This window comes from Desmodus rotundus, chromosome 8, assembly GCF_022682495.2.
Source record: "Desmodus rotundus isolate HL8 chromosome 8, HLdesRot8A.1, whole genome shotgun sequence".
In the NCBI taxonomy this organism is placed as follows: domain Eukaryota; kingdom Metazoa; phylum Chordata; class Mammalia; order Chiroptera; family Phyllostomidae; genus Desmodus; species Desmodus rotundus.
Genome location: NC_071394.1, coordinates 104,789,214 through 104,807,627, shown reverse-complemented (window position 1 = coordinate 104,807,627; position 18,414 = coordinate 104,789,214). Strand labels below are relative to the sequence as shown.

Below are 18,414 nucleotides of genomic sequence, written 5' to 3'. Positions count from 1 at the left end.
CGGAGCGGAGTGAGCTGAAAGTGCAGGTGGCCTCAAAGGGCGCAGAGCTGGAAGGGCGGTTGAGGTCAGACTTTGAAGAACTTTACAGGACAGTCTAGTTCAGGAACCTGGGGCCTGGGGAGCCTGGGGCTGGAGAGGCCCAGAGGCCGATGGGGCTGCCTAGGCCTGGACTGGGGGTTCGCAGTGGGAATGCTCGGGTAGTGAGGGCACAGTGGAGTGAAGGGGGAGTAGAGGGGTTGGTGTCCTCTGCACCCTGCCCTAGTTGCCTTTGGGGCTGTGGTCTCAGGGGCGGGAACAGTTCCAAGCATGGGAAATGTGGCTCAGCCCCCATTCGGAAAACCAGTGGGGAGCGAGGTTGGCGGGCAGGACCCACGTCCATGGATAAGTTCTCCAGTGGGAAATCAGGCCTGCATTGTACTTAGACTGCTATGAGCCTTGCTCTTACTAAAAAACTCCCTCACCCTGAATTGAGGAAGCAAATGTTTACTGAGCATCTTTATCTTCCCAGAATCTGGGCTAGACCCTCCAGGTATGGGACATAGCCCTTTCAACCATTTACATTGCAAATGTCCTCTTTTGATGTATTCAGTGACTTCTTCTCCTGTGTCTGCAAAGATAACCATCCAAAACAAACCTTTGTATAGTAAAGAGGACCTTCTTTGATGTTAAGGGCCTCAAAAACCTATAAAGGCTGGTCACCGCAAGGCTCTTGGCGCTCGCCCCTTGAGGGAGTGGCCGAGGCGCTGAGAGGTGCTCTCCTCTTGAGAGAGTGGCTGCGCTGTCCCTTTTTCCCCCACAGGATGTCTGTAGTCTTGTGTGTATGTCTATTGGAATACTGAAACCTCAACAGCAGATCTTGCGGGCCGAGATCTGCATCAGTCTCAGGGGCGGGCCTTGGAAGCAGGGGAAGGGAAGAGCGGGAGTGTCAGAGCAGCATGGGGGCCAGGCACCTGGTGGCGGGGGTGGCAGGTGGGAAGCAAACACCTGGGGATCAGGCCTGGAATTGGTAGTGTGTATAATGTAATGGAGCAGGACACCTTGTAGCCCCTGTGAGACAGGAACTCACCACATCTTCCCGCCTGTGGACTCTGAGTATTTGTTGCTATACTTCGTTTGATGACTCGCCATCTGCAGTCCTGGGGGGCTGGCCTCTGTGTGGTGAGAAGACCCTCTCCCACAGGCCTTCAGAGGCAGTGGACAGCAGTCCATCCCTCCCCTGTGACAGGGACTTCTCAGTGGCCCCTAGGGCTAGCTGATTGTTTCCTGGGAACCCAGTGGACTTCAGAGAGCAAGTACAGGAAGCTGTGGGGATTAGCGGGGTTGCCCAGCCTTGAGTCTCTCTGGAGGTCGCCCAGCGTCAGCAATGGTGACTCCAAATGCAAATGTTTCCTTACCAGCCACTCTGCTCTCATCCACCCAGACAATCAGGCCAGGTGCTCATTCCCAGAGCAATGAAAATGGAGCCCAAAGGCTCCAAGAGAAACATTGCTTCCTCATTATTCAGCTTTACCAACTGACAGATCTTTCTGGGTAGGAGATTTTTTGTTTCCCCTGGGAGGGGGCCCCTGAGCCAGACTTGAGGACAAGTCTTTCCCAGTCCCCTTGGCGTCAGCAGCCACTGTCATCCCGTTCCCAAATCTGCCATTCTTCTAACCTTCATCTGCACAGAGGTGGGAGAAGGTGGAAAAAGGGCCTTTTGTAACCAAATTATCTCTGTGCATTCATCTGCCATTATGTTAATGCATCGCGAAGCCCGGCAGATGGTACAAAGTCAATTATGCTGGTGTTAAAACGGGAGAAATTGACCTTTTCAGGACTCACTTGGATTCCAGAGCAGAGTTTGCAAACTCAGGTTTCAGGGCTGGCATGTGGGCGAAGGCACACAGCACTGTGGAAGGGAGGAGGGATGGGTGGGGGCAGTTGGCCCTGGGACTGCCTGCCTGCCTTTCGCAAGACCCCTCTGGTACCTGCACATTCTCTCAAAGAGCCCGGCATAGCCATCACAGTTGGTCTTTTGGGTCCGCAGGATGTTGCTGGGTTTGAAGGCCTGGCGGTCCTTCTCCTGGGCAGCCTCAATGTCGTACTCTGGAGGGCAGAGTAGGAAGCCATGAAGAACCAGGTCCTGGGAGGCCACCAAGGCAGGTACAGAGTGGAGAGGGGGTCGACAGCCCATGGCATGGCCCCCACCCTTGGCCGTGTTTTTGGCAGCATTTGAGCTCGCCTCCCTGGGGCCTGGGAGAAGCACTGGGGTGGGGGGCCTCTGCCCACGTGGCCCCTCACCACACAACTCTGCAGGCCCTTCCAGTGAGGCTGCTCCTGTCCCTGTGTGGCGCCCAAAGCAAAGGCCTCATGTTGACCCAAAGGGGGCACACTGAGCTTCGTCAAAGCTAACCCCAAGTGGAGAAGACTGCTCTCCTACAGCCTGCCACTTCCCTAACGAGAGAGCCTGAGGCCTGTGGTCAGGCCCTGAGGCACAGTGGCCACTGAGGGCACAAAGGATGTGTGTGTGGTGTGTGCATGTGCAGTAAAAACATCCTGCCAAATATTCTGTTGCTGATTCTGCCCCCTTAAGGCCCAGGCTGAGCTGCTGAGTTTGGGGTGGGGAGCAGGTGTCCCCCTACCTGTGTCAGCTGAGTTCATCCTAAGATGCATCTCTAACTTCTGCTTTGGGAAGACAAAGGAAAAGCCCAGTGGTGGCAGGTCAGGAGAGCCCCCTGGTTGTTATGGCACAGGGAAAACACTAAAAATCCCCCACCATATGGTGCTTCCAATGACGGCAAGGGACAGCACCCATTATCCTCTTAGCCACCACCTGTGGGGCTCGGCTTGACCTGGTCTGACTCACAAGAGTGTCATGTAAAGGGCTGTAGGCAGCTGCACAGGCCTAGACCCCCTGAGATGGCCCTGAGAACCTGGAGACTGGGCTGAGACTGGTGACCGAAGTTACCAGTGTGGGCACAGGAGCAGGCAGAGGAGAGCCCACCCTTCCTGGCATTGCTACCTTAAGCCCCCTATCATGTCAATAACTTTTCAAACAGCTATGACTCCTCCCTAATGATGGTCATCATTTTTTGAGATGACCTTTTATCCTGGGTTCTCATGTCTCTGGAGCAGGTTTACTGGGAAGCCAGGACTAAAGGAAGGTGGCTGCTGGGTGAAGGGCTTCCGCTCTGGCCACTGCTGTGGGCAGAGGGCCACGGGGGACCCCCACCCCAATCCAGTGACCCTTTGTGGAGACTGTTGGCACATGATGACTTTCACTCTGCTTAGTCAGTCTTAGGCTACTCCATCTACCCATCTGAGAGCCCCTGTCTCATCTTTTGTCTCATTCCACACTCACTGGTGATTGAGTGAGTCCCAGAGATACTGCCCTGGGAACAGGGGTCTGCAAGGAGTGGCATCAAGGGGTCCTAGAGCCAGTAACCTCACAGGCGGTCCTACCTATGTGGTGGCAGATCCAGATCCAGATGGCACGGACCCTCTCCAGGTCACTGTGGGCCTCCTGGAGCAGGTCGTCCATCAGCTCGTCTAGGCCACTCTTGACCGTCACCTGGTGGGGGGAGGGGTGTGCTGAGTCAGGGCCTGGAGGAGGGCTGTGGGGAGCCCAGCACCCTGCCACCTGCAGCCAGTGCTGCCTTTCTTCCAGGCAGAGAAGGAGGAGAGGTCCAGAGGGACAAAGGCTGGGCTGAGGGAAACCCTTGGTGGGGGGGCTGGACATGGTGGGTAGTGCTGACCGGCTGCCCACTGCCCTAGAACCACTCCATCTCTTCTTTGCAGAGTTTGGGGCCAGCCAGGTGGGCATCTGGGGGGATGTAGCAGCCTCTAGTGATGGTCAGTACTGCCCAAAGCAATCTACAGATTTAACCCAATCTCTATAAAATTCTGACATCCTTTTTTTTGCAGAAATGGAAAAGTCAATCCTCAAATTCATAGATAATTCCAAGGGGTTGGAATAGCCAAAATAATTCTGAAAAAAAGAGCAAAGTCGGAGGACCCACATTTCTGTATTTTGAACTTACTATAAAGCTACAGTAAATCAAAATAGTGTGGTCCTGATATAAGGATGTCATATAGACCAATGGAATTGAGTCGAGAGTCCAAAAGTAAACTCATAATACATCTATGACTCACTGGCTTTTGACAGGGGTGCTAAGTCCTTTCAATAAGGGAAACAATAGTCTCTTTAACAAATGGTGTTGAACAACTGGATACCCACATGCAAAAGAATAAAGCTGGACCCCTACCTCAAACCATATGAAAAATTAACTCAGAAAAGACAAGTGACCTAAACATAAGAACTTAAAATAAAAAACTCTTGGAAGAAAACACAGGGTTTGTAAATCATCATTGCCTTGGATTTGGCAATGGACTCTTAGATAACGATAACAAAAGCATAAGCTACAAAAGAAAAAATAGATTGTGTTTCATAATAATTAAAAACTGTGCATCAATGGACATTATTAAGAAAGTGAAAACACAACTTGCAGAAAGGGAGAATATGTTTGCAAATCATACATCTGATAGGAGTTTAATATCCAAAATATATAAAGAACTCCTACAAAAAATCCCCAAACAAAACCAAAAAACCCAATTTTTAAATGGGCAAAGGACTTGAATACACATTTCTCCAAAGATCTATAAATGGCCAATATGCACATGAAAAGATGCTCAACATCGTTAGTCACTAGGGAAATGCAAATCAAAACCACAAAGAGGTACCACTTCACACCTACTAGGATGGCTATAGTCAAAAAAAAAAAAATAGACGAGAAGTGTTGGCAAGAATGTGGAGAAATTAGAAAGAACCTTGTACATTGCTGGTGGGAATGTAAAATGGTGCAGCTGTTGCGGAAAACAGTTTGGCAGTTCCTCATGAAGTTAAACAGAATTACCATATGATCCAGTAATTCCACTCCTAGGTACATACACAAAAGAACTGAAGGCAGGGACCGAAACAGATGCTTGTTCACAAATGTTCATTGCAGCATTAGTCACAGCAGCTAAAAGGTAGAAGCAACCCAAGCGTCCATCACAGATGAATGGGTAAATAAAATGTGATAGACCCATACAATAAAGTATTATTCATCCATTAAAAGGAATGAAGTTCTAATATGTGTTGCAACATGAACTTTGAAAAGGTGATGCTAAGTAAAATAAGCCAGCCTTAAAAAGATGCATATTATATGATTCCACTTATATGAAATGTCTAGAGTGGGTAAATTCAGAGAGACAGTAAGTAAATCAGAGGTTACCAGGGGCTTGGGGGAGGGACAATGGGGAATTATTGCTTAATGGGTACAGAGTTTCTGACTTTAGAAGTAGAGAGTGGTGATGGTTGTATAACATTGTGAGTGTAATTAATGCCACTTAAAAATGATTGAAATGGCGATTTTATGTGATACATATTTTGCCACAGTTAAAAAAAGAAAGGAAGCAATTAGTTTTTCTCGCAGGGCCCTCAGGAGGAGTCAGTCATCTGGGGCTGTTGGAGAGGCAGCCCTGACCCTACTCGATCTTTCCAGAAAAGCCAGGGCAAGGCCCTAGTTGCCCTCACATCCCTCACCCCACACTAGGGCACTCCTTGACCTGTTCTCACTGGAACTGTTCCACTGCTCATGTCGGAACTCCAGGGCCCATGCCCTGACCACAAGGGGACCCCAGGGTCCCTCTTCCATCTCCCACTCGCCCTGCTGCTGTTTCTTTTCCTTCCAGGTCCAGGTCCAACTCCACAGTCCTTGTCTTTGACCCTCTCCCAGGGCCTAGAACACATTGCAGGCCTACACTATGGCATGGCTGACTCCTGATTTAACCCACAACTTCAGTCCTGTGGCTTCTGGTCCTCTGGTCCCCATCCTGGCCCTCCCTGGGCCTGGCTGCCTCTGGCTGTCCACTGCTCCATGGCTGTCTCTGGCCTCACTGGGGCTCCTGCACTGCTCTCTGATCCTGGCCAGCAGCCTGTAGGTGACCTCCCAGCTTACCAGCCTAGGGGCCTCACTCTGACGTCACCAGCAGGTCCAGCTCCTTGGCCCTGCCAATCAGACTCTGTGGCGAGGGTCCTGCTTGGCTCCCACAACTTCAGTGTGCCCCTAGTGCCTCAGCTCTTGTAGCTGCCCCTCTTCAACCCCATGCCACATGTGCCCAGGCCCGGAGATGTGAGAGCTTAGCAGCCTCTGTGCTCAAGGGATGAACTTGGCTACAGTCACAGTGGGAGCTGGCCATCTACCTCTGTGGTCCTCCGCCACCCTCTTGTTCCCTTCCTTCCTGGGCTGGGGCTGGCATAGCTCAGTAGTAGTAATGCCCAAATGGGCAGGGAGAGGGCAGGACAGAGCTGGCCAGAGTGGCCTGCCATTGGGGTGGCTGCAGGGTATGCAGTCTTTGGTGGGAGCACCAGAGTCATGGGTGGGGATGGGGGGATGATACGGCCTTTGGTCCTGTGCAGGGGCCTGCTGCCTTGGACCTTCTGTCTCCCATCCATATACTGTGAAAAGGTGCTCTGGGCCATCCATCCAAAAGACTCAGGATACATTCAGGAGGGGCCAGGGGAAAGGCTGTGGCTACCTTTTAGCCACACTGGGGGACCTGTAGGCAGAGAGGCCGGCTCTCCTACCTGTGAGGCATAGGCGTCCAGTTTCTCAAACTGCCGCAGGTCCAGCGGCATGGATTTCAGGCTGGACCGATCCCAGGGGTAGGCTGGAAACACAGGGAGGCTTGGTCAGCTGCTGAGACCTGCAGATGAGGGCTGCCTGGCCCAGGGCTCCCTGTCTTTTTGAGAAGCTGTGACTGCCCAACCTTCAACATGATTCCCAGAGCCGGAAACTCTGCTGCCAGCAGCTATTATCTCCTGGCAAAGTTCTTTAGTCAAATTGGTTTGGGAACTATGGCAACTCCCTTAGTCCTCTTGGAGAGTCACAGGGAACATAAGCCATTTGCAGACCCTATGAAACCATCAGTGAAGAAACTGGTTTCACCTCAATTAACTCAGAGGTCCCTGGACAGATTGATGATGAAATTCCCTTCTCCCCACCATTTAGTTTTCTGCAGAATCCCTGCTAACTTTTCTAGGAAAGAGTGCTCTGTGGGAAGCATCCAGGCAATGCTGCGAACCCCTGGTGTGCTTGAGGGAGGGTCTGCGCCGTGGCCATGGTGCCGCAGAGCATTCTGGGTGTGGGAAGAGAGCATCATGGAGCCAGATCATCTGGGCCTCTGTAGGTTGAAGTGGGTTTGGCACCCAGATAGGCTTTCTTTCTCCCTTGCCCCTGGCAAGCTGGAGCCTGGAGCACCCCAAGAAAGCCCATGTTCTGATAACAGGCGCCCAAGGTACTGTGGGGAGGCTGTGCCACAGAATCACTCATGTATGTGCAGTCTTTCTCACAGGAAGCCTGGACACAGGACAGGATCAGTCAGATGCTGTAGGGCTAAATGACCAGTGGTGAGACTGACGGATGGGCAGCAAACCCCTGTCCTAGCCCAGAAGAGAGACTGTGCTCTGGCAGGGCCTTCTTATTCGAGGCCTCCTGAGACAAGCTGACCAAAATCAGGCACACGGGGTGGGAGGGCAGCGAGGGGGTGAGAGGAGAATGGGGCCATCGACCCCCTGACTCATGTGGACTCACCCCACTCTCAGCCGGCCATCCCAGGAGCCTCCAAATGTTGGGTGAGGAGGGGATGCTGGTGGGGCGCTAAGGGGCAGCCGCAAGCCCAGGAAGAATAGAGTGATGTGGGGAAATGCCTAGTGGGGTGGCACAGGCATGGGTTCTAGTTGGGACCCAACCTCCACCTTACTGGGGGGTGCTGGGCTCAGCCACGGGGTCTCAGGCACACATCTATGGGGCACCTGGGAGGGCAAATGAGATGGTGGATCATGTTGTAAGGTCAGTGTTACTCTGCTCCTGGATGGTGCAGGGTGGGGGTCCTCTGCAGGCAAGGGCAGGAGAATGGGTGTGAAGGCCTCTGCCCTGTGCCTGTGCCCACACATCCCGCAGGGCTGTGAGCGTCCTGAACCCTGGTGCTGTAGACCAAGAGGTGTGGTGAGAAGGTGAGGACGGGTTGTCACTACCAGATCTGGCCCGAGCTGCTCCATGGCCCTCTCTGGACAGGAGACTGTGCCAGCTGGTTGGACCGCTAGTCAAGGTGAGCTGTCAGGAGCAGGCCACATGGATCCTTCTGCATTTCCCCACTGCTCCAAGGCCCCTTCCTCTTAGGAACCTGGCCTTCCTCCTTCTCAACTCCAGGCTGGATTTGGCATCTTCCCCAAGGCCACCTCACTCTGCTCCCTTGCTCCCTGCTGTCACACTGCAGCAGCCCCTGGGGGGTTTGGTCCTTTTGGCCTCAAGCCTCTGGCTGGGTTCTCGCCAGATCATGTGCTCTGACGTCCAGGATCCAAGGGCTGCTCCTCTCCTAAGAGGGGACAGGACATGTGGCAGGCAGGCAGGCAGGCAGGCTGTGCAAACCCTACCAGGAATCTGTGGCCTCACCCAGCAGCCTAGCATTTTCTTTCTTCTTCTGCTCCTTCTAAAAGGACTAAGACACTTCCTGGAGCCCGCACCTCAAATCCTGCTGCCCAGCACCATCATGGTCACTGCTCTGGTGCTGGAGCTGGGACTTCTTATCTCCTGTCACTCAGGTTACCAGCAGTCCCTGTCCCTTGTGGCCTGAGTGCAGCCCTGGCCCAGCCAGCCCTGTAGAAGGGCACGGGGACACGGTGGCAGGCCCTGCTGAGCTTCCCTCTCCGCAGTGCCCTCTCCCTCCCTCCTCGGAATCTGGCTCCTGCCATCAGGGTGACCTGAGTGTGTGTGAAGGGGACTTGCGAGTTGAACGATTTCTGCTCAGGACAGCTCTGCAGATGAGGTCTCCCTGCCTCCCTTTAGAAGAGAAATGGCATTTCTACCATGAAACTGAAAACCCTATTACTGGGTTTACCCTTTCTAGCTTCTATTTCACAATATCTGAGTATTAAAATTACCCATAATGATTTATGCCTCATTAAGCTTACCTTCTGAGCAGATTATATAAATCCAAATACAATTTTGCACAAATAATTTAAAATACCAGTGGCATTAACTAAATTATTCTAATTTTTAAGGAAATCAATGGGAAGAAGTGCCAAGCCATACCAAACTTAGATGCCATCTGGTCTTCTGAGGGGCACACTGAGGCCCACGAGAAACAAAAGCAGGATTCAAACCCAGGCTGTCTACCACCCCATTCAGGGTTTCTTCCTCTGGCCCACTCTGCTTTTTTGCATGCCTCCAACCTTACATGTGATTGGTATTCTATTTAGAGTTAACACAATTCTAAATTCTCATTTTAATATGTTTCCCATAATGGCTGCCTTGTTATCGGTGGGGTTTGTGCTTTAGTTTTGGGCTCACATCTGGTTTGTGAGCTTTTCATTTCTCCCCCCCCCCCCCCCGCCATGTCCATGGCAGACATTGCTAATCAATCATGATACTCCTCCCCTGTTGAGCCCAGAGGTGGCCCCAGACTCTCATCCCACTGACCAAGGGAGCCATTTTCAAATGACTGGAGATTCGTCATGAGGCTAAATCAATTCCATGTCTCAGGGAACTTCCCCGGAGAAGGCCCTGCAACTTACCGTGGGCATCTTTCCCTCCGGGCTGCCGGGGTCTTGTGTTTCCATTTTTATCACCTTGTAAACCTACAATATCCCAAAGGTCAAGATGTAGAGACACTTCAGAAGAAACAGAAATGCAAGCACAGACGATTCTCTGTGTGGTGGTCCTTGCTTCTGGCCCCTCCCCTTCACTCTCCTTCTCAGAGCCTTCTTGCTACCATCCTCACACCTACCAGAGTGCTACTGGAATCACCCTGGACTTCCTGGTGGGGCAGAGGGAGGACTGGCAACCAGGGATGGATGACAAGAAAGACACCTGCCACCTGAGAGCAGAGGTAGCATCTCCTTCAACAGCAACACTGGATCGTTGAGTGGGGTTGCCTGGAGCCTGCTGCTCCTGCCCCCTCCACATGCTCCTGCCATCCTGGAACACCGCTGGGGTGCTGAGAGCACCGGAGAATTCATGCCACATAACCCCAGACTGGAACTGACCACGGACAGACATGAAAGTGGGGCGAGAGGAAGCTGGTTTGTATGGAGTTGAACCTCAGAGAGGCCAAGCAATTATTAAATTATTCCCTGGGAAGGCTCAAGGGTGACCAAATCCTGTAAATCCAGGACTGTCAAGGCAGAATGGTCACCAGTAGTTCTTTGACTCCATGGGCAATAGGAGAGGAACTCTCCCTGCTGATCTGAAGCCAGGTCAGGAAGATGTGGGTCCCTGACAGAACCAGGAGGAGCTGGGTGGGCGGCGGTGCCAGGACAGGTTGTTTCCTGCCCTTGAAGCCCACGGTGGGTTGTAAATGTAACAACAGAAGGTTGCAGATATGTGTGGGCCATTCTGAGTAACAGTGGGCCTTTTCTTGCACCTACATTTTCTTCCCATTTGCCTTCTTTGGTAGAATAATGGTGCTTCCAAATAGGAGTGAGCATTTCTTGTGTACTTACTGTGCTTGGCTTGTGCTTTATATTGACTATCTCATTTAACTTCACAAGAATCCTATGAGAGACACTGAATCATTTTCCACCTTTTATAGATGAGGAAATTGAGTTCAAAAGAGAGGTTCAGCCACTTGCCCAAGGTCACAGGGCTGAGATCCGAACCCAGCCAGTTGATTGCCAGGGCCCGATCTCCCACATTTGACTGCCCTCCTGAGACCCTGACTGCTGAGTGCTGTAGGACCAGGAGGGCCTGGAGGGTCTGCATTGGCCTGCTGAGTAGACTCAGAGAGAACCTGAGCCTTGGCTGCTCTGCAGCCTCTGTTCTTTGGCTGGCATTTCCCTAGGCCCTTTTTAGCCACAAGATGGACAGATGCAGGGAGAAGACCAAACAGGGAGTGCAGGAGGCATCGTGCGCCTGGGCCTGGGCCCGTGCGCGCTGCACCGGGGCCAGCCAAGTACGGTGGGTGAGAGCACAGGCCTCGGTCGGACCTGGGTTCTGACCCTCTTCCTCGCTGGTCATTTAAGCAGTTTTTTCCCTTTGCTGAGCCTCACTTTGCTGATGTAAAAAGTGGGAATAATACTGGTATATGTCAAAGGGTTAAAAAAAATTAATGAATGTAAAAAATTTAGCAAAACACATGCTACTTTTTAGACACTCAATAAATGATATCTAAAAACAACTCCTGTGATGAAATTCACCTTTAGCTAAATGCCTTGTTTACCCACGCCTCATTGCAGACACTCAAGAACAGCAACTACTGGGTGTGGGGAAGAAAGAGACCCCAAGCATGAAGCTGTCATACCTTTGCTTCTTTCCAGCATGTGGGCCCAGGTCACTCCTCTCCTGTCCCCAGCAGGTGCCCAGGCTGGGCTCTGTCTGGCCCATTAAGTTTCCCTCCATCCTCCCTGCCAGCCCTCCACACACGAGCATCCCTATACGTACGTACGTTTAGCCAAAGAAAACTTCTTGAGCATCTGGGGCATGGCATCTTGAGGGTGGACCTCCACAGTCAGCTGTGTCCCTGTAAGGGAAGAGGAGGGGACATTATCCAGATGCTACTAGGAAACGGCGCAATGTCTCATGACAGATGTTTGAACAACAAAACACCATTGGTTTTCGAGCTTTCTTTTGACTATACAAGTAATACGTGTTTAAAACAAAACCAAAAAACAAGCAGTTTCCAGATTCAGGCAAGATGGAGTAAGCACATTCTACCCTTCCTCTCCGACTGAATGCAACTCTAAACCTTCAGAAGAAAGCAGGAGGCAACTATTTGAGGACTCTGCAGTAAATGATAGAAGGAATATTGGGGAAGAAGATTAGAATTTAAAGCAGCTCTAAATTGGCAGTGAGTTTACCATCCCTGTATGCCCAGTGGTGTTACTCAGACTGGGCTCAACGGCAGCCCCAAGCCCAGAAGTGCCCAATGGGTGCAGAGAAAAAATGCTCCAAGAGAAGCCCTTTCATCTGGCCTGTGGAGTGAGAAAGAGAACCTCCAAGAGTAAGAGAGTGGGGGAAACACCCTGTTGTCCCCCCTTTTCCATTTTCCCCCCACTCAGCCCTCAGGAAATTCTATTGGTAGCAGTGCAGAGTGATATTGGTGGCCAGATAGACACCTGAGTCTTTGAGGGAGGGCACCAGAGAAGCTATGATTCCCAAGAGTGTGGGGACAAATTTCATTGTTTTTTTTCTCTCCCTGTTCTCACCGATTGGCTCCAGAAGCAGACACAGTTGTGAAAAGTGCCTGGCAGAGTGGAAAAACTAAAGCCCCAGATTTTTGGCCAGAGGACTGGAAAGTGGGTTGTGAAGAGGAGGGAGCTCAAGGAAGCAAATCCATAAAGTTATGAATGAACTCTTGCGGTCTCCTCTGAGTTGCACATGCTTGGATCTCATCCTAAACATCATACCACAATCTCTGAGAACTCAACTACAGGGAAGACCAATTCTCAGATGAACCACTAGGTGGTGCATGTGCCGGACAGGCCTGTATAGCAGGGCGAAGACCAAAATCCAAAATTACTCCTCAGCCTGGGAAGACCTAGGAAAATCCCAACTTGAGAAGGAGAAGATAATCAACAGATGCTAACGCCATGATGACACAGATTTTGGAAATATCAGCCAAAGACTTTAAAACAGCCATGCTCAAAAAAGTGAGGGCAAACAGTCTTGAAATAAATGTAAAAATACAAAATGTCAGCAGAAAATAAAAGATATAAAGATGAAACAAATGTAACTTTTAGAGCAGAAAAATATGGTAGTTTAAAAAAATTCTCTGGATGTGATCAATGGCATAACAGAGATGACAGAGGAAAGATTCAGTGAACAGGAAGATAGATTAACAGAAATTATCCAATACGAACAAAAGTAAACAGAGCCTCAGGGACTTGTGGGACACCTAAAGGCTGAACATTCATGTCATTGAGATTCCAGAAGGAGAGGAGAAACAGGGTGGGGCAGAAAAAATATTTAAAGAAATTAATGAAAGAATAATCAATGAAACCTAAAGCTGGTTCTTTGAAAATACCAGTATAATTGATACAAAGAATCAAGACACCAATATCAGAAATGAAATGGGTGATATCACTACGGACTCCATATATATTAAAGTAACAGTAAAGGAATACAAACAACTCTATGTACATTAATTCTACAACTTAGATGAAACAGACCAATTCCTTGAAAGCTACAAACTACCAAAACTCACCAGAGGAGTAGATAACCTGAATGTTTCTCTATCTATTTCTGAAAGTAAATTTGTAGTTCATAATATTCCAAAAGCAAGCAAGCAAACAAACAAATAAACAAATGCCAGGTGTTTCACTGGAAAATTCTAACAAATAATTTAAAAAGAAATAGCACCAATTTTTTCACAAGATCCTTCTGAAAATAAAAGAGTAGTGAATGTTCCCTACTCATTTTATGAGGCCAGCATTATACCAAAACAAGACAGTATAAGAAAAAAAAACTATAGATAAATATTCTTTATGAACACAAAAATCCTCAACACAATATTAGAAAATTAAATACAGTTATATAGTGAAAAAATAATGCATCACAATCAAGTGTGGTTCATTTTGGGAAGGAAGGCTATTCAATATTTGACAACCAGTAAGTGTCATTTACCATATTAGCAGGTCAAAGAAGAAAATCACATAACAGTATCAGTTAATGCAGAAAAAGCATTTGTCAAAATTTAACATCTATTCATAATAAAACCTATAAATAGAAGGGAACTTCCTTAATCTGATGAAGGGCATCGACCAAAATTCTACAGCTCAGAGCATATTCAGTGGTGAAAAATGGAGTTCTTTTCCTCTGAGACTGGGAACTAGATGTGGATGTCCACTCTAATTGCTCCCAATAAACACTGCGCTGGTAGTCCTACCTAGCACAATAAAACAAGGAAAAAAATTCATGTAGTTGGGAAAGAAGAAATAAAATTTTCCTTATTCACAGATGACATGCCTGTCCAAGTAGAAAATCTCAAGTAATCTATAAGCAAAGTTCCTAGAAGTATTAAGTAAGATTAGCATGGTCCCAGGGTACAAGATCAGCACCCCAAAATTAATTATATTCATATTGGCAATAAATGATTGAAAATTGAATTAAAAAAATTGCTATTTCCTATAGTTCCAAAAATTGAAATACTTAAGTATAAGTTTTGTAAAAAAGGTATAGGAACTGTATGCTGAAAACTACAAAACATGATCACACAAATTTTAAAAACTTTAATAAGTGGGGAGGCATACCACATTCAGGAATTGGAAGACTCATTATTGCCAAGTTAGCCTTCTCCCTAAACTGACCTATAGATTTAATGCCATTTCAATCAAACTCCTTGGGGAAATTTTGAAGTTTGTAGATATAGACAAGATGGTCCTAAAATTTACATGAAAAGATACAGCTACTAGAGAAGCCAAACCAATTTTGAAAAAAAAAGTTGGAGGACTCCAACTATCTGATTTTAAGATGTACTATAAAGCTACAGTAATCACTACAGTGTGATAGTAGCAAAAAGGTAGATACATAGATCAACGGAGATAATAAAGAGTTAAGAAACAGAGTCACACAAATATGGCGAACTGACTTTTTTACAAAAGTGCAAAAACAATCCAACCAGAAAACAGGTGAAAGCACAGATATTTTGCCTAAACAGAAGTGGCAAGTAAGCACCTAAAAAATGTTCAACATTGGCCATTAGAATGCAAATTAAAACCATAATGAAATATCACACTTACTCGAAGAGCAATAATAAAAATAGGGATAACACTAGATGCTGACGAGGCTGTGGAGAAACTGGATCTCTCACACATTCTGGTGGTGGGGTAAAATGGTACGGCCATCCTTAAAAATAGATCGGCAGTTTCTTATAAAACAAAACATATGCTTAACATATACCCCAACTACTGCACTCTTGGACTTTTAACCCATAGAAATGAAAATTTATGTTCACACAAAAACCTCTACACAAATGTTCACATGAGCTCTATTCATAATCACTCCAAACGGGGAGTAGCCTGAATGTCCTTTGGTGGGTGAATGGATAAACAGCCTGCGGTACAGGAGTGATGGGAAGATGTGATTGCAAAGAATCTACACAAGATAAATAAATTGAAAATCCAAAGCAGGAGTATAGTAAGCATGCTTTTTGTAACCTGCTTTCTTCGTCTGTCTTTACATGTCAGTGAAGATAGTCATATGCCATCATTTTACACGGCTGCCTGGTACTCTGTTCTAGAGATGGTTCGTACTCCGTACAAGCAATCCCTTTTTCATTGGATAGTTAACTTTTCTCAAATGTTTTGCTACTATAAACAGTGATGTGATGAACATTCTGATACACACCTCTTCACATACTTTTCAAATCAGTAACTTCGAATAAATTCTTAAACGTGGATCAAAAGGTATGAAGATTTTTAAGGCTTTTTATTAGATATTGGCAACCTTTGCTCATGAATGATTTTATTAGTTATGATCACACCTAATAGGGCACGGAAATGTCCATTTTGTTCATTCTTGCTGTTTGATGACAAAACTGGCCACAATACTTTGTACTTCCTCCTCTCAAGAGATCTTTTTGGACAGGCCTTACGGCTTGGTCTGGCCAGTTAGCCTGTGGCAGAAGTGATGCCATGCAAGCCCTGAGCCTGGGCCTCAAGACGCTTTGCCGCTTCTGCTTTCGTTGTTGGGATTCCAGCCACAACTGCCGTGTGTGTGAGCCCAGGCTGTCCTCCCGGAGGATGACAGAACACATGGAGCACAGCAGAGCCATCTCAGGTGAGGCCAACCTAGAGCAGCAGGTTTCCAGCCAGCCCTCCAGCTGACCACAGCACCTGGGCAAGCCCAGCCAGGACCCACAGTCAGCTGGGTGTGGCTCAGACAAGAATGCCCAGCCGAACAATAATCTGGTAAATGCTTATTGTTTTAAGCTGCTGAGTTTTGGAATGATTTGTAATGTAAAAAATACATCTCAACTACCTTCACCGACACTTGAGTTTTATCAATCCTTTAACTTTTTATCAATGGATAATGACATTTCGTTGTTTTTGTGTATTTCTTTAATTTTTAGTCTAGTATGTTTCATATATTTATTTGCCATTTTAAATTCTTATTTTGTGGATAGCCTAGTTTCCTACTGTTGTATTATTTTTTCCTTACTAGTTCTGTAAGAGCTCTTTTTATTAATGCTTTGCCTGCTAAATGTGTTACAATTCTTTTTCACAGAATAACAATACTGACTTTCTTGTACAGCTCATAAACTTGCTCTGCATGCCAAAGACAGTAATTCTCAGACAATTTAAAAAGATACGACATGGCCTCCTGAGGCACTACTTTGAAGAGGTTAACATTCATTTTGAGTATAGTTTCTAGAACATTTGTTTTCAAAGAAAATCAGCCTTTGGCTTTATAATTTTGACTTTAAGCATTTCAGGGTTAAAAGCATGATTTAGTTTTGGTCTTAGGATTGGGTGCCATTGCCCTCAGCAGCAAACATTTCCTGTGTGTCTTCTCATGACGGCGTGGCCTGGGCCTATTCTCCTTTGCGTTTTCACTTACTCACCCGAAATACTCTGAGGTGTTTTTTTTTTTTTTTTTTTTTAATAAATTCATCCATTTTTAAACATTTATTTATTTATTTTTAGAGAGAGGGTAAGGGAGAGAGAAAGGGAGAGAAACATCAGTGTGTGGTTGCCTCTCTCATGCCCCCCAGAGAGGACCTGGCCCACAACCCAGGCATGTGCCCTGACTGGGAATTAAACCAGTAACCCTTAGCTTTGCAGACCCGCGCTCAGTCCACTGAGCCACACCAGCCAGGGCCTGAGGTGTTTTTTAAATGGGGTGCCAAACACCCCAAGGCACAAGATGCCTTGTGAAAACAAAAACTGAGAAACATGACCACTCTTTCCCCTTTGGCAGGTTTCAGTACCCAGAGCTCTGAGGAGTCCCACAGCAAAGGAGGCTACTGGCTCAGTACTATTCCGTCACACACAACTGGGAAAATGCTGGACTAGAACAATCTCCAAAAGCTTAGAGAAACTGCAAAACCGAACAACTTGTTGACTTAGGGCTCCACAACCAATCTCTTCCCCAAACATCTCCTAATGTCCAGGAACCCAGTTCAGCCTCATCATGTCTTTGTCAAAGAGTGAGCAAGCTGAAAAACCACTCTTTAATACAACGTTAAAGCCCTTCCGAGGGTGGGTTCTGAGGGAGTCTCACGAGCAGAACGCAGCCTTGGCCAGGAAGCTCCACCCGTCACCATTTCTCATCTCTTCTCTCCTTCCTGTGCTTCCTCTCCTCTCTTCCCTCTAGGACAGGGGCCGATGTCCAACACTCCCCTGATTCCCGCTTCCTGCCTCTTCCCCAAAGAGGCGCTGCTGACCAGTACTCTCTCGAGAGAAACAGCAAAGCTCCCCGGCCTGCCTGATCTGTACAGGAGGGTGATCCCAGCTCTTGTTTGCGGGCATGTAAGGGCCCTTCCAGGAGACTCTGCTCCAGGAACTGGGCCTGGGACTGGGCTGTGGTCTCCAAGTGAGCAGCATTCGCGGCATAGCCCCATGCTTCCTAATGGTAAGAGTTTGCAGACCATAGCATTCCTGTATCAAATAAAACTCTTAAGTTAGGAAAAAAATTAATCCAACCAATCTTCAATGATAAAGAGTGGAACATCATTGAGAACACAATTTAAAGTAAGACCTAAACCCTAAGTATAGATACCGTTATACTAATCTTAACAGTCACAACCAAACCCAAAGGAGGTGCTTCCTCAGGTCACCTGGCTGGCTCTCTCAGGACATCCCCCCCTAGTTCTACCAGTTGTCACACAAATAACATTTCTCAAGCTGCAGTTTTGGCTGTCTCAGTGAAAGTGTGTTAATGACTGCTTTCTGCTACCCCCAAGAAGTGACTCCCAGGTCTTCTCCCACATGCCGTGGGCTCTGCTTCCTTTTCCCTTCCTTCTCAGGAGTGCAGATGCAGCAGGCAAGCCCAGGCATGTCCCTGGCACACTGCTTTGGCCTGCCATTCACACGGTCAGGAGAGTCCTCCCGCCCGACAGCTTCTCTCCAGGTCTCTGCAAGTTTGAATCAGGGTTTGTCTAGTGGCCTAATTTGCTCAGAATTACTAATGCAGAGATGGCAAACAGATCTTGTGTTGTTCCTTCCTGATTGGAAGCGGCTGCCCGGAGCATTGATCAGGTAGCAAAGACTGTCAGGCATGTGTGCGTGAATGTGGGTGCATGTGAGTGTACACATAGGTGGGTGTAGGAAATGAGGCATTCATCTCAGATTCCTGCCATCGTTGACTTAAGGTGTTCATTAACTCTTTTGTAACTGGCTGCCACATTTACAACCTGAACTCTTTGCCTTGGAATATTTTCCTCCAGTAGCTTAGCATC

The 18,414-nt window shown here is 47.9% G+C and overlaps 1 protein-coding gene across 1 annotated transcript in view; it reads right to left on the bottom strand.

Moving 5' to 3' along the window:
• Positions 1 to 18,414, bottom strand: part of KY (kyphoscoliosis peptidase) — a 47,867-nt gene that overhangs the window by 17,316 nt on the left and 12,137 nt on the right. The window contains exons 5-9 of the mRNA XM_024565911.3: positions 11,464 to 11,538; positions 9,596 to 9,658; positions 6,608 to 6,690; positions 3,442 to 3,550; positions 1,968 to 2,085 (exon numbers count right to left, since the gene is read on the bottom strand). Of these exons, the coding sequence (XP_024421679.2) occupies positions 1,968 to 2,085; positions 3,442 to 3,550; positions 6,608 to 6,690; positions 9,596 to 9,658; positions 11,464 to 11,538 (448 nt within the window). The remainder of the gene's footprint in view (positions 1 to 1,967; positions 2,086 to 3,441; positions 3,551 to 6,607; positions 6,691 to 9,595; positions 9,659 to 11,463; positions 11,539 to 18,414) is intronic.